The 18,663-nt window shown below is 35.8% G+C and overlaps 5 protein-coding genes and 1 long non-coding RNA gene across 9 annotated transcripts in view; 3 read left to right on the top strand and 3 right to left on the bottom strand.

The window, feature by feature from the left end:
* LOC113465315 (GTP-binding protein ypt2-like) overlaps positions 1–2,221 on the top strand; it is a 9,899-nt gene extending 7,678 nt beyond the window's left edge. The window contains exon 8 of the mRNA XM_026820534.1: positions 1,113–2,221. Coding sequence (XP_026676335.1) covers positions 1,113–1,187 — 75 coding nt within the window. The 3' untranslated portion in view covers positions 1,188–2,221. The remainder of the gene's footprint in view (positions 1–1,112) is intronic.
* Positions 2,222–3,326: 1,105 nt separating this feature from the next.
* On the bottom strand, positions 3,327–8,494 carry LOC103505172 (mRNA export factor). The gene is made up of 2 exons (XM_008469484.3): positions 8,352–8,494; positions 3,327–5,138 (listed from the first exon to the last, which is right to left on the bottom strand). Exon 2 carries the CDS (start codon positions 4,951–4,953, stop codon positions 3,883–3,885), a length of 1,071 nt encoding a protein of 356 aa, XP_008467706.1. The 5' UTR covers positions 4,954–5,138; positions 8,352–8,494; the 3' UTR covers positions 3,327–3,882.
* On the bottom strand, positions 6,868–8,498 carry LOC103505171 (vacuolar protein sorting-associated protein 28 homolog). Its single transcript, XM_008469482.3, has 2 exons — positions 8,352–8,498; positions 6,868–8,234 (listed from the first exon to the last, which is right to left on the bottom strand). The coding sequence occupies exon 2, from the start codon at positions 8,193–8,195 to the stop codon at positions 7,575–7,577; it is 621 nt and encodes a 206-aa protein (XP_008467704.1). The 5' UTR covers positions 8,196–8,234; positions 8,352–8,498; the 3' UTR covers positions 6,868–7,574.
* A 4,154-nt stretch (positions 8,499–12,652) lies between these two features.
* Positions 12,653–14,771, bottom strand: LOC103505170 (endoplasmic reticulum junction formation protein lunapark-A). 2 transcript variants are annotated; one of them, XM_017442309.2, is made up of 2 exons: positions 13,163–14,771; positions 12,653–13,083 (listed from the first exon to the last, which is right to left on the bottom strand). In XM_017442309.2, exons 1-2 carry the CDS (start codon positions 14,473–14,475, stop codon positions 13,029–13,031), a joined length of 1,368 nt encoding a protein of 455 aa, XP_017297798.1. In that variant the 5' UTR covers positions 14,476–14,771; the 3' UTR covers positions 12,653–13,028. The 2 variants fall into 2 exon arrangements, with proteins under 2 accessions (XP_017297798.1, XP_008467703.1); XM_008469481.3 differs by lacking the exon at positions 12,653–13,083 and having other exon boundaries at positions 13,085–14,771.
* Positions 12,939–13,354, top strand: LOC113465755. The gene is made up of 2 exons (XR_003390363.1): positions 12,939–13,017; positions 13,091–13,354. It is a non-coding gene; the product is annotated as an uncharacterized LOC113465755 (long non-coding RNA).
* A 764-nt stretch (positions 14,772–15,535) lies between the features above and the next one.
* Positions 15,536–18,441, top strand: LOC103505169 (coiled-coil domain-containing protein 137-like). 3 transcript variants are annotated; one of them, XM_008469478.3, is made up of 6 exons: positions 15,536–15,758; positions 16,320–16,378; positions 16,609–16,833; positions 17,186–17,334; positions 17,396–17,635; positions 17,983–18,441. In XM_008469478.3, the coding sequence occupies exons 1-6, from the start codon at positions 15,682–15,684 to the stop codon at positions 18,205–18,207; spliced, it is 975 nt and encodes a 324-aa protein (XP_008467700.1). In that variant the 5' UTR covers positions 15,536–15,681; the 3' UTR covers positions 18,208–18,441. The 3 variants fall into 3 exon arrangements, with proteins under 3 accessions (XP_008467700.1, XP_017297795.1, XP_017297797.1); XM_017442306.2 differs by having other exon boundaries at positions 17,186–17,387; positions 17,449–17,635; XM_017442308.2 differs by lacking the exon at positions 16,609–16,833 and having other exon boundaries at positions 16,320–16,600; positions 17,186–17,388; positions 17,450–17,635.
* Positions 18,442–18,663: the final 222 nt, after the last annotated feature.

The following is an 18,663-nucleotide window of genomic DNA, read 5'->3' as shown; positions in this document are numbered from 1 at the left end:
ATAATAATATGTTTCTCTTGATTTTCAGAAGTTTCAGCCAGTGGAATCTCTCGACCAGATGGCCAACATATCTCTGACGTCATCACGGTCCAAATATTTCGACCCCGGGAATATTAAGGACAACATCAAGTGTCAGTCGTGCTAACCCATCCAGTATATAACTTCATCAAGTGTCAGTCTAACTGACCCACCTATCTTTTTTGTGTCTACAAACTTATGAAGTGTCTACTGAAAAAAAGTCACTTTTTTAGAGGTTTGAGGGAGGGAACTGTAGAAACGAAGGTCTTATGGTCCCAAAATCGGAGGGGACTGCAGTATAGAGTTCGCACCGAGCGGGAATCTAATCCACGGTCTAGCGCTAACAAGCTAACTGGCAAGGACTTTCAAGTGCGGCAGGTTGTCTATAATTTCATTATCCACAACCTACTTCGGTGGTGTAGTGGTCAAGGCGCTCACTTGGTAAACAGGAGGGCGTGGGTTCAATCCCAGCTGAGGTATGGAATTTTATCAATATAATTTGAGAATTTGACCACAATAATAGTAGTAGCCTACTGCTGGAGTAAAGGTACTTTACAGTCCTATGCGAGCAGTATAAATAAGCACTATTATTATTATTGTTATTATTATCAGTGGACACTTTTCTTATCTTCTTCAAAAGTCAGTCTAACTGAACTCTCCCGTATTAATTTCTTCTTACCCATAATCCAGTATTTAATCTATGTCTATTATGATTTATGAAGTACATACCTAGTAAATAAAATACTTTCTGTAAAGTCCTATTCGATTGTGACTTTTTTTATAGTCAACATCGCTGAAACAATGACATTGTGAGATTCCGCTTTGTGGAGAAAGTGTGTACGTCCAAAGCGGAATCTCATTGGTTCAGCCATGTTGACTATAAAAATGTCACATAGTCGAATACGGCTTGAATGTCAAAGAACAAATTGGTTCCCAAACAATATGGTTACCACTTGGTGAAGGTGAATTTTTCCCTTCTAAAAATGGTCATATGTGATCTCCTAAAAATGGATTTCACCAATCGGGTACACAAGTTATGACGTAATATTAGGGGGAAAAAAAACCTTTAGAAACATTGCGCAACCATTACAATTTCTCTGACGTCATCACGATCCAAATATTTCGACCCCGGGAATATTAAGGACAACATCAAGTGTCAGTCGTGCTAACCCATCCAGTATAAAACTTCATCAAGTGTCAGTCTAACTGACCCACCTATCTATTTTGAGTCTACAAACTTATGAAGTGTCTACTGAAAAAAAGTCACTTTTTTAGAGGTTTGAGGGAGGGAACTCTAGAAACGAAGGTCTTAGGGTCCCAAAATCGGAGGGGACTGCAGTATAGAGTTCGCACCGAGCGGGAATCTAACCCACGGTCTAGCGCTAACAAGCTAACTGGCAAGGACTTTCAAGTGCGGCAAGTTGTCTATTTCATTATCAGTGGACACTTTTCTCATCATCTTCTTCAAAAGTCAGTCTAACTGAACTCTCCCGTATTAATTTCTCCTTACCCATAATCCAGTATTTAATTTCTGTCTATTATTATTTATGAAGTACATACCTACCTAGTAAATAAAATACTTTCTGTAAAGTCGTATTTGATTATGTGACTTTTTTTATAGTCAACATCGCTGAAACAATGAGATTGTGAGATTCCGCTTTGTGGAGAAAGTGTGTAAGTCCAAAGCGGAATCTCATTGGTTCAGTCATGTTGACTATAAAAAAGTCACATAGTCGAATACGGCTTGAATGTCAAAGAACAAATTGGTTCCCAAACAATATGGTGACCATTTGGTGAAGGTGAATTTTTCCCTTCTAAAAATGGTCATATGTGATATCCTAAAAATGGTCAAAAATGGACTTCACCAATCGGGTACACTAGTTATGACGTAATATTAGAAAAAAAACTTTAGAAACATTGCACAACCATTACAATAGTTTGGGACGTCCATATTTTGCGAAATGGTTAAGTGCAAAATTGTTTCTTTCAGAAACATAGATCAGGCCCGGACCTACATCAAATGAGACCCGTACCTACATCAAATAAGAAGTTTAGTTTATACTGCTTTAAGATGCCTGCTGGATCCACGCCTGTTATTAATTAACTGATGGGTGTGCCTATGATATAGGTTACAGAGATATCATTTTACTAAAGAGGAGTCCATTGTGTATTTTTGTATGTAGGTAGACATGAAAATTCCGTGTTTCGCGAAGCCCCCGGGAGCGCGCAGCGCGACCGTAAACAAGGGAGCGCGAAGCGCGACCCCATACACAACCCCGCGAAGCCCCCGGGAGTTTATTTATACAGTAGATAAGTAGGTAAGTATAATAAAATTATCATTAAGTGGAATATAGATTTATCAACTTGTTCAAAATATCAAATTAAAATAGCTGATAAATTAATAATAAAAAATAAGCATTATAAGACTGAAAAGTCCCTTCACTTTTGTAGTATTAACAAGGTCTTTTGTATTTGGTACAGGCTTATACCAAAATTTATGAGCTGGATGTACTTAGGCCCCTGGGTTTTATTTTGAACCATTGGAAAATTTGTTCAACTGTAAAACAAGATGGGTAATCTCATTTGATAAAAACTTACAAGATGTCAATCATAATTTTATGAATATGAAGACAGGTTTTTTTACTTTCATTTTCTAGGTAATTTAGTTACTTATAGGTTACTTATTTTACAATTTCTCTTCATCTGTTCTACCTATTTAAGTTTACAATTTTGTGAGAATATAATTTTCAATTCTCTACTCTTGCACAGAAACAAATACCTACTGATGTTCTTGCTGGTGCTGGTGTAGCAGCAGGGGCCTCCACAATATGGATTTCTGACTGGTAGTTTTGACAAAAAGGGGTTCATACCACTCAAGATTGAAAAGGTCTGAAGTTGTCACATTTTTCTCCTCTTGAGCACCTAATCCATAGTATGGGATAATATCCAATGGTATACTTCATCACATTATTAAATGCCTAGGAATCCCATAATCTCTTTAGATTGACTGATGAAGAATTTTGTTGAAATCAAGGAAATATTTGGAGTTTATTTTTTTTAATATTTATTTATTTTTATTTTTTTTTTACGTCAAAAACCCAACACCTGAGTTCTATGTAGAAGAGCTTCGAGAAAAAAGTTTTATAAAATGGAAACGTGAATTTTTTTTAATTAACAATATTTTTACAAGTAAGCATAATTTCAAGTAACAACTCAAGATGTTATTGATTTTCCGTTTTCTTTTCACAGGCTACTTTCTAGTTTCCCATGGGGGATTTTACATTAGGTATTCAATGAGAAAATGAGTCATGGGGGAATCTACTTGCTCAATTAAACCAGCCCTAATTAATCAAATAACTACTGTCAGCTAGGGTAAGACTTTATTACAATAGGGTTAACGGATATCAATTTGAAACCAGTAGAAAAAAAAGCTCCAGCAAAACATAATGTGGATATGGCTAAATACCTTTAGAAAAATTAAAATTAATAAACGAAATTTATATTATACACCTAAGTAAAAGTAAACAAATCAATGTTCTCTTGGACATTTTCCGCCAAACTTTGTCTTATGATGCGTGATTCTTTGAGATCCTAGATAAATGCCTTGTGATTGTAACATATCCCTGACATACTGTGGTCCGAATATTAAAATGAGATCTCTATAATATTGAAGTTCCCCAATAAAAACACTAAAATGCGAGGAATTTTGTAAGAAAAAAAAATTCCTTCCTAGAGGGTAAGGAAAGTGAAAAATTGTTCATTTTAATTATGACTGAACTTCAATGGAAAGAGTAGCATTTTCCAATGCGGTTCCAAGTACATATTTTGACATTCTCACATCTCTCATGGCCGATGACACACGACTTACGATCCACTCCGCGGTTTCATATCTTCAAAGCACGGTCTGAGGAAAATCGCATTCCCTTTGTTCGGATTATTATGCTCATGTCCCTTAGACCAATCATAACTCACGGCATACGCAAATATCTGCCCGTTGTGATTGAGCGCGCATGTGCTAATACTCATGTCCATTGCTTCCGAGGGTTTCAGTTTGGTACGCGCGTCCTTATCCCAGAAGCTGAACGTTCCTTCTGATCCCACTGTGGCCAAGGTGCCATGTACAGGATGAAATACAATGCCATTCACAGCATAGATATCTTGTACCCCGCCTGCTCCACCGTTAGAGCGGTGACACTTGAATGTAAAGTTATCCTTAGGGTTGGCCGGGTTCACATATTGGATAGCCACTCTTCCTTCCACACTGCCCAGTCCATAGCCCGCCGGCTGTTTCTTCTTATCCCTGAAGATAGCAATGCATCTGTTTTGATACTTGAGGGGCGACTCTGTCTTCTTGAACTCCTGTGGTTTACCTTCCAGTTGATACAGCACAATACCGCGACCTGCAGTCCCCACCACAGCGAGCGGGTAATCCACATCTGCACAGTAACATCTCTCCGGTAAATTAATAGTCATGATAGGCTGCGGTGTGCGGAGATCCCAGAACTTGAGTGTCTTATCCCAGGAGCCTGTCATGAGGCAGGTATAGTTGGGTGCTTTGATCCAGTGACATGTTTTGACCGGGGCATCATGTTGTGCCACCTGCATGCTCTGGTTACTGGCAAGGTCCCAACACTTGACTGTCTTGTCACATCCTGCCATGAACACCTTGGTGCCATCATCTATCCACGCCACATCCAGCACAGGCTCTGACATCCCTTGCATAGACTTGGGAATGGTTTTACCATTAGGTTCAACCTCCCAGCACCGGACATTGTTATCCCAGGAGCCTGCTATGAGGAAGTACTGTGGAAGTGTGGATGGGGAGAAGGCCATACAAGAGATGGAATCTTCGGGAGGGGAAACAACCTCGAAATCTTTGTTCGGGTTGGGTGTGGATGTGGTTGTGGTAGTGGAGAGGGCAGGTTGGCCAAACATGGTGGAACTATTGCTCTTGTATGAATTCTATACTAGACCTTGGAATCCTTGTTCTTGCAGCTTATGTTCTCTTGTCAGGAAGTTCCTTAGTATCCTGGAACTCCAACTGCTTCGTGATAAGGGGAGGGAGGGGGGGTCTTTATCTCTGATAACCTCATGCACGCGTCACCCAGTCCGTTTTGGCCCTAAAAGAAGAAAACCGGGGAGAACGCAAAGTTATTATTTATACCGCAAGGTAAGTAATTAATTTTTAGGTTCACTACATTCACCCAGATTTTATTCAAGCACAGTGAATTATTGATTCTTGGTCACATAATAATTATTATCTTTAGTACAATGTGCAATAGTCCAAACATATAAAATGATAAAGGAACTAGTGGTTGACCCATCCTTTGTACAGGATCAGCACAGTGTAAGAGGCATGACTTTGAAGCGCCACCATTTTGAATCAGGATGGCATGTGACAAATTTACCTATGTCACCCTCAGTACCTACTCTTCTTAAAAACGGAAAATTCATTAAAATTGGTTGAGCCGTTTTCTTGTGAAAAGAGGATATTAAAAGATCCATCACTGTGACAGACAGACATACCTACACCTACTAATTTTCTATGTGTGTAATGTGAAACAATTTAGTAGAATTTCATCCTATTTTCATCAGAAAAAGAAGAGAGAGAGAGAGAGAGAGAGAGAGAGAGAACATGAATTGGTGACCAATGAGCCCTTATTCCAATGAATCTGTTAACTAGTAAGTAATTAATTTTTAGGTTCACTACATTCACCCAGATTTTATTCAAGCACAGTGAATTATTGATTCTTGGTCACATAATAATTATCTTTAGTACAATGTGCAATAGTCCAAACATACAAAACGTGCGCGTTAATTGTGGCACCTGTGATAAAATGATAAAGGAACTAGTGGTTGACCCATCTTTTGTACAGGATCAGCACAGCGTAAGAGGCATGACTTTGAAGAACCACCATTTTGAATCAGGATGGCATGTGACAAATTTACCTATAGCACCCTTAGTACCTACTCTTCTTAAAAACGGAAAATTCATCAAAATTGGTTGAGCCGTTTTCTCGTGAAAAGAGGATATTAAAAGATCCATCACTGTGACAGACAGACATACCTACACTTACTGATTTCCTATGTATGTAATGTGAAACAATTTAGTAGAATTTCATCCTATTTACATCAGAAAAAGAAGAGAGAGAGAGAGAGAGAACATGAATTGGTGACCAATGAGCCCTTATTCCAATGAATCTGTTAACTGGAACCGGAAATAGATAGTGTTACATAATGGGTGTTTTCATGGAAACATTTCCATTTGTACAAACCTAACACATTCCATATACTCAAGAATAAACTCATCAACATTAGGCACACATTTGTTATAGAGATGGATGGAAGTTTACAATGTAGGTAACACCCAACTGAACAGGTGTGTAGTAGAGTATTACCTACATATGTAGCTTGACCCAAGTGGTAACTCAAAAATTTGAATGGATTGAAAAATAAACTTTCTACATGCCTACTGCCTGGGATTCAACAAGGAGTAATTTACCTATTTGAAGCTTTCTTATAGGATAGTAGTTCATAAAAAAAGTTAGTTGAACTTTTTATGGTCATAAAAATAGGTATAAAAGGAAGTTTAAAATGTAGGTAACACCCAACTGAACAGGTGTGTAGTAGAGTATTACCTACATGTATATGTAGCTTGACCCAAGTGGTAACTCAAAAAAATTTGAATGGATTGAAAAATAAACTTTCTACATGCCTACTGCCTGGGATTTAACAAAGAGTAATTTACCTATTTGAAGCTTACTTATAGGATAGTAGTTCATAAAAAAAAGTTAGTTGAACTTTTTATGGTCATAAAAATATAAAATAATTTATTTATACAGTAGATAAGTAGGTAAGTATAATTATCATTAAGTGGAATATAGATTTATCAACTTGTTCAAAATATCAAATTAAAATAAAAAATAAGCATTATAACCTTAAAAATAGAATACAATAGGCTATATCCTGTTTATACTACCAGAATAAGACTGAAAAGTCCCTTCACTTTTGTAGTATAAACAAGGTCATTTGTATTTGGTACAGGCTTATACCAAAATTTATGAGCTGGATGTAGGCCCCTGGGTTTTATTTTGAACCATTGGAAATTTGTTCAATTGTAAAACAAGATGGGTAATCTCATTTGATAAAAACTTACAAGATGTCAAACATAATTTTATGAATATGAAGACAGGTTTTTTTACTTTCATTTTCTAGGTAATTTACTTACTTATAGGTTACTTATTTTACAATTTCTCTTCATCTGTTCTATCTATTTAATTTTACAATTTTGTGAGAATATAATTTTCAATTCTATATTCTTGCACAGAAACAAATACCTACTGATGTTCTTGCTGGTGCTGGTGTAGCAGCAGGGGCCTCCACAATATGGATTTCTCACTGGTAGTTTTGACGAAAAGGGGTTCATACCACTCAAGATTGAAAAGGTCTGAAGTGGTCACATTTTTCTCCTCTTGAGCACCTAATCCATAGTATGGGATAATATCCAATGGTATACTTCATTACATTATTAAATGGCTAGGAATCCCATAATCTCTTTAGATTGACTGATGAAGAATTTTGTTGAATGCATTGTAAGAGCTCTCAAGGTCAAACAAGAGTTGTCTCACTTGTGTCTCATTCAATTCATCACTGGCTGACATAGATTCCAGTGTAGTCAACCATCCGGACACTTTCTCCTTCCCCTCAAACCCAGAAGGCAGAATACTCAAACGGTTCATTGTATCCATCAGATCCCGCAGATCAGGTTGCAACTCATCCATAGCTTTGATGTCAAGCCGCAGCTTATCCATAGTAGTGATGAAAAGGGATACAATGTCAGCAATACATTTGGATGTGTTTCCTTTATCATCTTTAATTGTAATGGGTCGGTCTTCACGAATCCTCTCCAATGCTGATGGGCAATCCAGCCGATACTTCTTCACAAAATGTTCCACTGTTGGATACTCTTCACCTTGTACTTGTTTGAATGCAGCTTTGTATTGCACAAGGAGTTTCGAGCAAGCTGCTGTGTATTCTTTGGGTGTGACACAGTCTCGGATGTAAGCCTTTTCCAAATTCTGTAGTGTGTTGATGACAGCGTAGAGATCAGCCTGATTATCAAACTTCTCACGCTCCTTGGTGTTTGTAAATAGTTTGACCTCCTCCAAATTTGCCATGCTTGTGTTGAGGGAGGGTTTCAGTTGGTAGAAGGTTAACTGAGAAGAAAATTGGTAGGTAATTGTTTAACTCAGCAGATATTAGTAGGGAACCCAGAAAGGGGGGAAAAACCTTTTGAACACTGCAATGGCTGTATGGAAAAGTGGTTGACTCACCTGCAAGTTAAGTGGTTGCAATGATCAGATGCTCGTTACAATAACGTCGTTTCAGGACAGTGTTTTCTTGCCTCCTTTGGTTTCTTAAAAAGAGATCTTTGTTAAAATTAACTAACAAGTAAAATAAAATCACAAAATACAAGAAAACGCTTCCTCTTCTTTGAAGTTCTTTTCTTAATTTTCTTTATTCTTTTTCTTTCGATTTGTTTTGGATTTATACAACAGTGTTGCCAGATTGGTCATATGGGATTGTCGTACTGTGTACAATGATCAGATGCTCGTTACAATAACGTCGTTTCAGGACAGTGTTTTCTTGCCTCCTTTGGTTTCTTAAAAAGAGATCTTTGTTAAAACTACCAAGTAAAATAAAATCACAAAATACAAGAAAATGCTTCCTCTAATCCTCTTCCTCTTCTTTGAAGTTCTTCTGTTCTTTTTCTTTTCTTAATTTTCTTCTTTTTCTTTCGATTTGTTTTGGATTTATACAACAGTGTTGCCAGATTGGTCATATGGGATCGTACTGCGTACGATTTTTCCGAAATTACCTACCGTGTTTTACCGTACGCCATATTTATGACCGTCGTACACATTACCGTACCCAGGTATGGTACCAAAGGTCAAGAGCACTGACTCTCGACCCGCAACATCCCTGTAATTTCTCTGGCTGCTCTGTCCTGTTTTCCACTCAAATTGATTTGATAGACCATAATGGTTGGAATGCATCAGTCGTCTTCTATTCAATCTTGTCAGTTCAAAGAGTTCAACAACCACTGTGAATTTTTCAAATGGAAAAAAACTGAAGAACAATTGACCTACTCTTATTTCTCTCAAAAGCTCCTACTTGTGATACATCATATCAAAGGTCTTAAAGAATGTAGTACTGTTTGAGCTCAATCCAACAACAAAGGCCGGCGTTATGGCCTACTTGTTCTCTCACACATAGGGGAAGCAACAAAAATGGAAAATTCATATTGATTGGTGATTTATGCTTCAAATAGGTCCCACTAATTATTCATTTTGAAATTCAGTCCTCAAAATAAAATTTTGAAATATCCATTTTGAGCTCCAGCTCCAGAGGCCATCAGGGCCGAAAGTCTAAATTTCATTTTTGGGTCTGAATTTTAATATGAACAATCTACTTACTATATTCTGTGCAAAAGTTTCCTTTTTTTTACAAATAATACATACTTAAGTTGACTAACTTTTTTTTAATTGTCAATAAAAGATTTTTTTTTTTTTTTTTTTTTAATTTTTAATAAAAGACAATAAATACAGCTCCTCTGTATTTATTGTCTTTTATTAAAGTTGAAATAAATTTTGTAAGTTTAAATGATACCTTTCTGTGATAGGATGATTACACAATTTTACAAATACATTCATAATGTTCAGTATGATAGTCTTGGATTGAGCATTTTAATTGGTGAAATCCATGGGAATTATAATAGTATATCTTGTGATGTGTCTATTTTCTTGATTACAATTCTTGGATGTATTTCCTTTGAATACTGGTCCATCTGTGTATTTTTGAATGACAAACATCACTTTTTTCTCTTCTATTTTTTCTCTTTTTTCAATTTCTAAGTTGGACTTCTATCTCCATATTTTTCTGTTACTTCTCTAAATCTTATTACTATTTTTTATACATAACAAAACCCGCTTTGTAAATTTCTTAATAGATCCTGAATTAAAAATACCTATATTTATTTATGTTTTCATTTCCAATAATTATATTATTAGTTCCTCCTCTTTACTTAGGGCTCAAAACCACAGTCTACAACTATCCTACCCTTTTATATTATCAAGAAAAAGAGACAATATGAAACATCTATTTTTTCTCTGTATTTTTCAATTTCTAAGTTGGACTTCTATCTCCATATTTTTCAGTTACTTCTCTAAATCTTATTACTATTTTTTATACATAACAAAACCCGCTTTGTAAATTTCTTAATAGATCCTGAATTAAAAATACCTATAGTCCATTACCAAATCGTCCATTACCACACTTTTTCCAATGTAAAAAAAAAAAAATCGAAACTTAGATTACATACCTATTTACCTACATTTTCGGTTAAAGTTTGGTGATACGCACTATATGTACCTATTTATGTTTGTTAGAGGACGACAATAAAAATCCCATGTAATTTCAATCGTCCTCAGGGTATTTTTTTTAATGGTGGGATTTATAGCAAAATTCCCACAAAAATCTCGTCCTCAACACGCTCCCCTGTGCCAGATCCCGATTTTTCCGAGATTACCTACCGTGTTTTACCGTACGCCATATTTATGACCGTCGTGCACATTACCGTACCCAGGTATGGTACCAAAGGTCAAGAGCACTGACTTTCGACCCGTAGGTGCTGGGTTCGAATCCCCGCCAGGGCATAAATTTTTTAATCATACTTTTCCGTTCTTGGATAGGCATGGATGGTAAAAGAATGTCCCTCGAACTAATGCGAAAGCGGTAGCGAGGTAGGTACAATCTTTTTTTTTCTTCTTCTTCTTTTCTTTTTTAAGTTATGGTAGGTACCTCAGAATAAGATGTATTCTTATTCTGAGGTAGGTATCTATAATATATGTACCACTTGTACCAGCATAGCGTACCAGGCCTAGTACCAAAATAACTAATTCGATACGGCGATACTATACGCGTAAAGAACACGTCACAAAGGCGCCCCCCCCCTCAGAACGATCCTGTATAAGTATAAGTGTCTATTATTATCTTGCATTAGTCATACCTATTACCTATATATCATGTATTGTTAGAGGGTACAAGGTACGAGTACCTACAATGATAGGTGATGGTGGGTAATTATTGTGAAAGTACCTACCCATGACTAAGCTACATACGTACGTATGACTGATTGAAAGTACGTACCTATGACTAAGCTACATAGGTACGTATGACTGATTGAAAGTACGTACCTATGACTGAATGTGTCATATTAGAATAAAATTGGTAAAAAAAAAAAATCACACGAATAAAAACTTGTCAGTCTACTATTCGAACCCTGGCACCCTAGAGTACAATCCGCGATCATTTATTTAACCACGCAGATTGCTAGAAAACACATGGTGCTCACAAGCTAATTATACAAAACATCTGCAAAACATAGGTACCAATTTCAACTCCAAGTCTCATATTATTGGCAAAAAAAGTGGAAAAAATTGTGATCATGTTTTGAATGGTTGCCAAAACTCACAATTATTATTTTCACATTTTTGCAGCAGAAAAGTAAAGAAATAGGTACAAATTTATTTTTGTTAGCTGCACCAATGCTTGTGTCCAAGGGAAAATATTCCTTAGCATAAGAAACACTTTTTTTTTTAATCTCTTATACTGATTCTCCCTAGAATATATATTATTGGCAAAAAAGTGGAAAAAATTGTGATCATGTCTTTGAATGGTTGCCAAAACTCACAATTATTTTCACATTTTTGCAGCAGAAAAGTAAAGAAATAGGTACGAATTTATTTTTGTTAGCTGGACCAATGCTTGTGTCCAAGGGAAAATATTCCTTAGCATAGGAAACACTTTTTTTTAATCTCTTATACTGATTCTCCCTAGAATATAGGTAGGTGTTGGTAACTTTCCTAAAAAAAAAAAAAAATGTCAAACCATTGAACAAGAGATTTAATATTGTCAAATAAATTAGTATAACCAAAACAAATCAGAAGATTTTATTAAATAAAAAATGTTAAACATAAGAGATTGGAAAAAAAAAAACAAACTAGGTTTAAAACAATAACGAAAATAAATATTTTCATGGTATGAAATTCTAATAAATTATATGGTATGAAAATAAAATTTTATATTAGGGGCTATATGAGGTGTTAAAATGTGAATGGGGTCAACAGTCAATATCAATCAATACCCCTAAAATCCTAAATGTTCTAAATACTCAGAGGTACTTACTTGATGCAAGGGTAAAAGTTAGATTAATAAATTATGATTATTATACAATAGTTTTTTTTATTAACATTTATTATAGTGTAATGTTATACCTATGTTTTCATTCATTCACTGGTATTTACTTACTTCATTTCAGGGAAGTGATCTCTAATAGCTAATTTCTTTTATACCTACTCTCTCTCACAAGGTTTCACAAATATTTTACATGATTAGACAGTGTTAAGTAGTTGTTGTTCTTCAAAATTCTACAAATCGGACTTTTTTTTTCTTTCACTTGTGACTCTTTTATGTGGTTACCCCAAAAATACAATAAAATAAATAAGTTAGTTCATACTTTTTAAAATGGCATAAAAAGTAGAATAACTTACGTAAGAATAATTATGTAGGGTCCAGGGGCACTAAAAGAAATAGTATTTTTCAATTGAAATTTCATCAATGGCATTTGAAAATTATAAAGCAAAGTTCAAGTTTCTGAATTTTTACTGCATTTTACTTGGTCAAACTTGTTTCCTTTTGGAAACAATGACAAGAATTTACAGACAGAAAAAATCCAGTAGGTTAATTAGGGACAAAAAGACAAAGTACAACAACCTACCTATCCTTTGGATATGCCAGACTTTGGTTAGACCAAGCTAAAAATAAATAATTTGAATTTACTAAGTTCAAGTTTGAATTTCCAGTTCATTTACAAAACTTGGCAACTTTCCATTTCATGCTACATAGTTGTAATATTTGTCCATCTACAAATGACCATAGGTATTCTACTGTCAAGAATCCAAAGCTATTTTATTGACAGTACTACTCAATTCAGCACAAGTATTTACCATAGGTATTCTACTGTCAAGAATCCAAAGCTATTTTATTGACAGTACTACTCAATTCAGCACAAGTATTTTCATCATCATCATCATCATCAACTTCCATGGGGCACCCTAGGTCAGAAGCAGGTTCATTAGTGTCCTCTGTTTTTTCTGGACCTATTTTTCCACCACTTTTTTCTTCTGGCACTTCTTCTTTGACTTCAGCTACTTCTTTGTTGGTCTCCTGATTTCCATCACTATTCATACATTCTTCATTTTCTTTATTTTCCTCCTTGTCAGTCACATCTATATTTTCTTTTTCAATAGCATCAGCATTTTCCTTTCCATCATGAGTTGTACTACATGATGGTTGGACAGGGGTATGGCTTTCTTCACTTTTGCTGGTGGTTGATGCTTCTTCAGTTTTTTCATTCTTTGCATCATCCTTCTTGATTTCCCCAATCAATTTTTTTGGTGAATCTTCTTTAGATTCACTTTCACTATCTTCAAGCTCTCTGATCTCAAGTGGTTTCTTTTCATCACTGGAATCACTATCACTTGAATTTTTAATGGCCATCAGTGTGAGAACCCTTGGCACCACAGGTCTCTGTTTTCTTGCTGGATTGAAATAACCACAGAAGGCACAACGGTAAGACAGAAACTCAAACTCTTCTGCCAAAGCCATACCATTGTGGGAACCACAACCATTACATATTAGAGCAAATCTATCATTTGGTCCATCACCAACCACTTTCTGAAGAATCCTGTCAAAAACACCTTTGTTTTCAGAAATTATTGGTCGTACCAATGTAGGAGGAGGTTTCTGAGCAGATACCAACTGACTGCTATTTTGGTTGAAAAAGATGTCTCTTGTAGTACGCTTCCTAAGGTCAGTGTTTATCATTGAAGATTGATAAGGTGTAACAGGGCCAGATGAAGGTTTGGGAATTGGTATTGGTGTAGATATTTTGGGAGGGGTGAACTTCTTAGAACTATATTGTACATCATATTTTTCCAGTATACGCTTAGCAACTTTGTATGTTTCAGTCTCCATGACATCATCAAGAATCTTTTGTTTATCTTTCTTATAAACCTCAATTTTAATCTTATTTCTTATTATTTTCCTTTTGTAATAATAAATTATTAATTTTCTAACTAAGAATATTATGATAGGGGACAAGACTAGTGTAAGGATGATGTATTTCTTACCCGACACTGGGTCAAGAATAATGTAGACACACAAGATGAACACATAGATGATTGCAGAGTAAATTACCAACTGTCGTACTCGTTGACGTAACTTCTCTTCCTCACATTCTTGAAACTCTTCTATCTTTTGAATTTTCTGTGTTAAATCTTCAAGCTTCTCTTCTGCATTTTTCTTCTTCCTGAATCTCGAAATGAGAAGCCCCATTTTGACAGAATAGAAACTTTACTCTGAGAGGTAAGTTCACAAGTAGGATTTTTGTTGTTATGTAAAGACATGAATTTTCTGCTGTTGATAAACAATAGAAAATACGCAAATTCGTTGGAGGAAAAATTACACACTCATTCTCGTTTGACAGGTTTCTTTTGTTGTATATGGAAACGAATGACAGTACCTATAAAACGATAATTTAAAATTTAAATTTTACTGACAAAAATTTAATTGAATAGCTAATCAGCAAACTTGATGTGTTGTTTTCGTTTTCCAAAAGAACTGACTTTTGTTGTTTACATTACGCGTATTTTATTTTGTGGCAACGTTGGAAAAAAGTGAAAATTTTTCCATTTCGTCCATTTTTTGTATTTTATTATTCACTTCCCCTCCTTTTCTTTTGGATATTTTTGGATTTGAGTGAAAAATTTTTCACCTCTGTTGGAAGAGAAAAAAACTTGTATCATTTTGTCGCCATCTTTTTTTTCCAACAAATCCACTTTTTTTTCATTATTAGCATTTGAACTAGTAAATGGAAGAAGAAATCAGCTGACTTTGCATTTTATTATCCAGTACAAAAAGCACTGTGGTGGGGATAAAAAAAGTGACCACAGTGGAATATTTTGGATTAGGAAAAATTTCCATTTCACATAAATAAAATACCCCTATTTTTTTTTTATCACTTCGTGGAGGTAGAAGAACAGGCGATTCCTTCCAAATCGATTTCGGTGCTTCACAGCGATAGGTAGGTATTTTTTTTTTTTTAATCCATTTATCAGGAGGATATTTATTTTATGGATGTGAATAAAATATTTTCGAATAAATAAATCGATAAAAATAAATATCCTTGTTAAAACCATTTAAGGATGAAGGAGAGCTTTTTACGACATACCAATGGTACGGTATTTTTTTGTTGCTTCAATTTTTGCCGTCTGCTAGCCATCTGGTCCGCGCTGACCTCCTTGAAAAATCATGCGCATTCTCAGCAAAAATGCGCATTCCCGTTAGGTGCCGGGAAATTTTTGAAATTTGTTTACAAGAAGAAAAAAAAAAAAAATATTGTGCTCACGTGAGACTTGTTACATTTTTTTCTGAAGAAAATAAAATAAGAAAAGAAAAGATAGTAGGTAGTACCCAATACTTGAGCTGTGAATGCCTTATTGAACGCCCTCTGTGTAGTTTCTAGTTGGCCATAGCATCACAATGGGAAGAAAAATCAAAGGAAAGAAACACAGGACTGTGAGATATCCAGAACAACAGAAACGTCTCCGAGAGCTAAAGTAAGCAACAGTCTTTTTCTTCCTCCCCTTTACTCCTCCCTCCCTTTTCTCTTTTTATACCCCTCTTTTGCCCCTTTTCCCCCTTCCTTTCTCTCTTCTAACTTCTAAACATTTTAGTTTCACTGATAATTGAAAAGAGGGTACTTGTGCAGAAGTCACGTCCGTGGAATATTGCTACCAAAGGAACTGGCACAAACGAGCAGTGACCAGTGTTATTATAGGGTTGGGTTAAACACAAGAAGGAGTTTTCATAATTAGAGCAGTGATTTGTGTTATTATAGGGTTAGGTTAAATACAAAAAAGGGCTTTTCTTTTCCATGGATGTGACTTCTGCATGATTATCAAAAAGAGAAAAGGACTGATAACTACTGATAGGATTCAAATTCTTATTATTATTTTTTATTAGAGCAGTGATTTGTGTTATTATAGGGTTAGGTTAAATACAAAAAAGGGCTTTTCTTTTCCATGGATGTGACTTCTGCATGATTACCAAAAAGAGAAAAGGACTGATAACTACTGATAGGATTCAAATTCTTATTATTATTTTTTCTCTCTCACCAGGCTCTATCATAAGGTAAACAATCCTCCCAAAGTTCTCGATGATCAAGAAATCCCCAAAGGTGTACGGAAAATCAAAGAGTTCAAAGAAAAAGCCCACATCCTAGAAGAAAAGTATGCTCGGAAACAGCAGGAGAAGAAAACCAAGAAGCTCAAAAAGAAAGCCCAGGAGGCACAGCTGAAGTCGGAGAAAAGTAATTTGCTCAAGAGATTTCTAGTGGAGTCAAACGAAGAGACAATCGTAATCAATGATGTTAGACCCGTGAAGAATACAAAGCCTGCAGGCCCAAAGGTGTACGGAAAATCAAAGAGTTCAAAGAAAAAGCCCACATCCTAGAAGAAAAGTATGCTCGGAAACAGCAGGAGAAGAAAAACAAGAAGCTCAAAAAGAAAGCCCAGGAGGCACAGCTGAAGTCAGAGAAAAGTGATTTGCTCAAGAGATTTCTAGTGCAGGAGTCAACCGAAGAGACAATCGTCATCAATGATGTTAGACCCGTGAAAAAAACAAAGCCTGCAGGTTTGTTATTTATTTTATAACTCCCATCTTAGTATTATTAGGAGGGAAGGAGGTGGTATGAATGTGCAATGTGTTTGGACATTGTTCAGTATTGTAGGATATTGTATAAAATTGTTTCTTTACCAAACTGTTACTTTTGGGTACTTACCTTTCAACTATTAATTAGGATACCAACCTATGTACTGTGTACTGTGAAAAAGTACATAGGTTGGTATCCTAATACATAGTTGAAAGGTACCCAAAATTACACCAAATGGATTATCATATTGTATACAATACATACTTGGTTTAGCTAAATTCTTATTGCAATAATACAAATAAATGAACCTTTTCCTTTCCATCTATTGTCCAGATATTACAAGAGAGCACCTGACAAAGTTCACCGTAGCTCCTCCATCTACAAAAATCACCAAGGCCCAGAACAATCGAGAAGAGCAAGCCAGACAAGTCAAACAACAGAAACTACTCAGAGAATTAAGCAATGAATATCCCAGTATGAACATCAAATCTACTGATCCTCGAGATGAAAAAATAAAGAGGTCAGCCAAGAAGAAATATGAACATCAAATCTACTGATCCTCGAGATGAAAAAGCAAAGAGACCAGCCAAGAAGAATGTGAACCCAAATAAAAGGCTCAACAAAAGAGAAAAGGACAAGATGAAGCATAAATTGAAACAGAAGGAAAAGGACGAGGAGAGAGATTTGTCAGCTCCTGTCTACGACAAGGTGCAGTTTGGAGAGATTGTTCATGCTCCTCCCAAGTTTTCCAAGAGACCAAGAAATACTCAGGTTGAGTCCAAGGTAAGAACAAAAGCAAGCATGATAAGTACCTATACAAGTAGTTTTAATTTTTTTTACCTTATTTTTTTATAGTGTAAATAATAGGTAGGTACATATTAAGAGATAAAGTCTTAGCTGCTTATGTTTAGGAAAATGAGTTAATTTTGTGGATCTACATGTTCTTAAATTCAATTGAACATATAAGTATGTACATAGCTCTAAAACACTGGATAAATTCAAGTAGGTATGTACTTAAGTAGACAGAGAGAAGCTAACAAAATCTCTGATTCAGCATAAAGTTTATCTATCTTCAATCCATGATTCAATTTTAAGGCCTCAATTCGCCCACTTTCTTTCTCTATTTCCAGCCTGGTAAAAAGAGTCAAAACCTCCTTCTTGCCTCCATTCTGAATCCTGGCCTGAAACCCACTCAGCCTGCCCCAAGGAAATTCGACTACACCCCTGATCTCACTGGAAAGCGGAAAGCTCTGTCTGTAGCCGACAGGAGGAGATTGGATAAGGAGCAGGCCAGTGCTATTGCTGCGTATAAGAAACTGAAGGCAGACAAATGGAAGGCCAGTCAAGGGAAATAGGTCCAAGTTTTCCCCTGGTCTACAGTGTGCTGACTTGAAATGAGTCAAGGAAAATAGGACCAAGTAACCCCCGGTCGACAGTCGTGCTGACTTTATGTTGTCTAGAGGTCAAGACGCCCGCATGGTGAATAGGAGGACGTGGGTTCAATCCCAGCGAAGGTATAGAAGTTTATCTTCAACATTTTGAAGTGCCTCGTGAGGACTATTGAGGTGGTTAAAATCCCCCCCCCCCCCTATGTGACAGAAAAGCCATGGTATCTACCTATGTGGCCTTTATTTTATTTACCTTTTTTTTTTTTTTTTTTTTTTTTAAAGATGAGTGTTCCACCGCCGTTTTTATTTCGTAGCAATGGAACAACTGCACCTATTTTTTTTTTTTTTTTATTGAACGAAAATAAATAATTACCTACGTAACTACGTATTGAATTTTATTACCTTGTTTTACATAATGTTGAA

The sequence above is a fragment of the Diaphorina citri genome, unplaced genomic scaffold (genome assembly GCF_000475195.1).
Source record: "Diaphorina citri unplaced genomic scaffold, Diaci psyllid genome assembly version 1.1 scaffold155, whole genome shotgun sequence".
Lineage (NCBI taxonomy): Eukaryota > Metazoa > Arthropoda > Insecta > Hemiptera > Psyllidae > Diaphorina > Diaphorina citri.
Note: the sequence above shows the minus strand (reverse complement) of the source record. Positions and strands in the feature narration are given on the sequence as shown.

Coding starts and splice junctions, on each gene's coding strand:
- LOC103505172 (XM_008469484.3), bottom strand. CDS start 4,953: ATGTTTGGCCAACCTGCCCTCTCCACTACCACAACCACATCCACACCC.
- LOC103505171 (XM_008469482.3), bottom strand. CDS start 8,195: ATGGCAAATTTGGAGGAGGTCAAACTATTTACAAACACCAAGGAGCGT.
- LOC103505170 (XM_008469481.3), bottom strand. CDS start 14,475: ATGGGGCTTCTCATTTCGAGATTCAGGAAGAAGAAAAATGCAGAAGAG.
- LOC103505169 (XM_008469478.3), top strand. CDS start 15,682: ATGGGAAGAAAAATCAAAGGAAAGAAACACAGGACTGTGAGATATCCA. Junction 15,759..16,319: donor AAACGTCTCCGAGAGCTAAA/GTAAGCAACAGT, acceptor CTCTCTCACCAG/GCTCTATCATAAGGTAAACA. Junction 16,379..16,608: donor TGATCAAGAAATCCCCAAAG/GTGTACGGAAAA, acceptor GCAGGCCCAAAG/GTGTACGGAAAATCAAAGAG.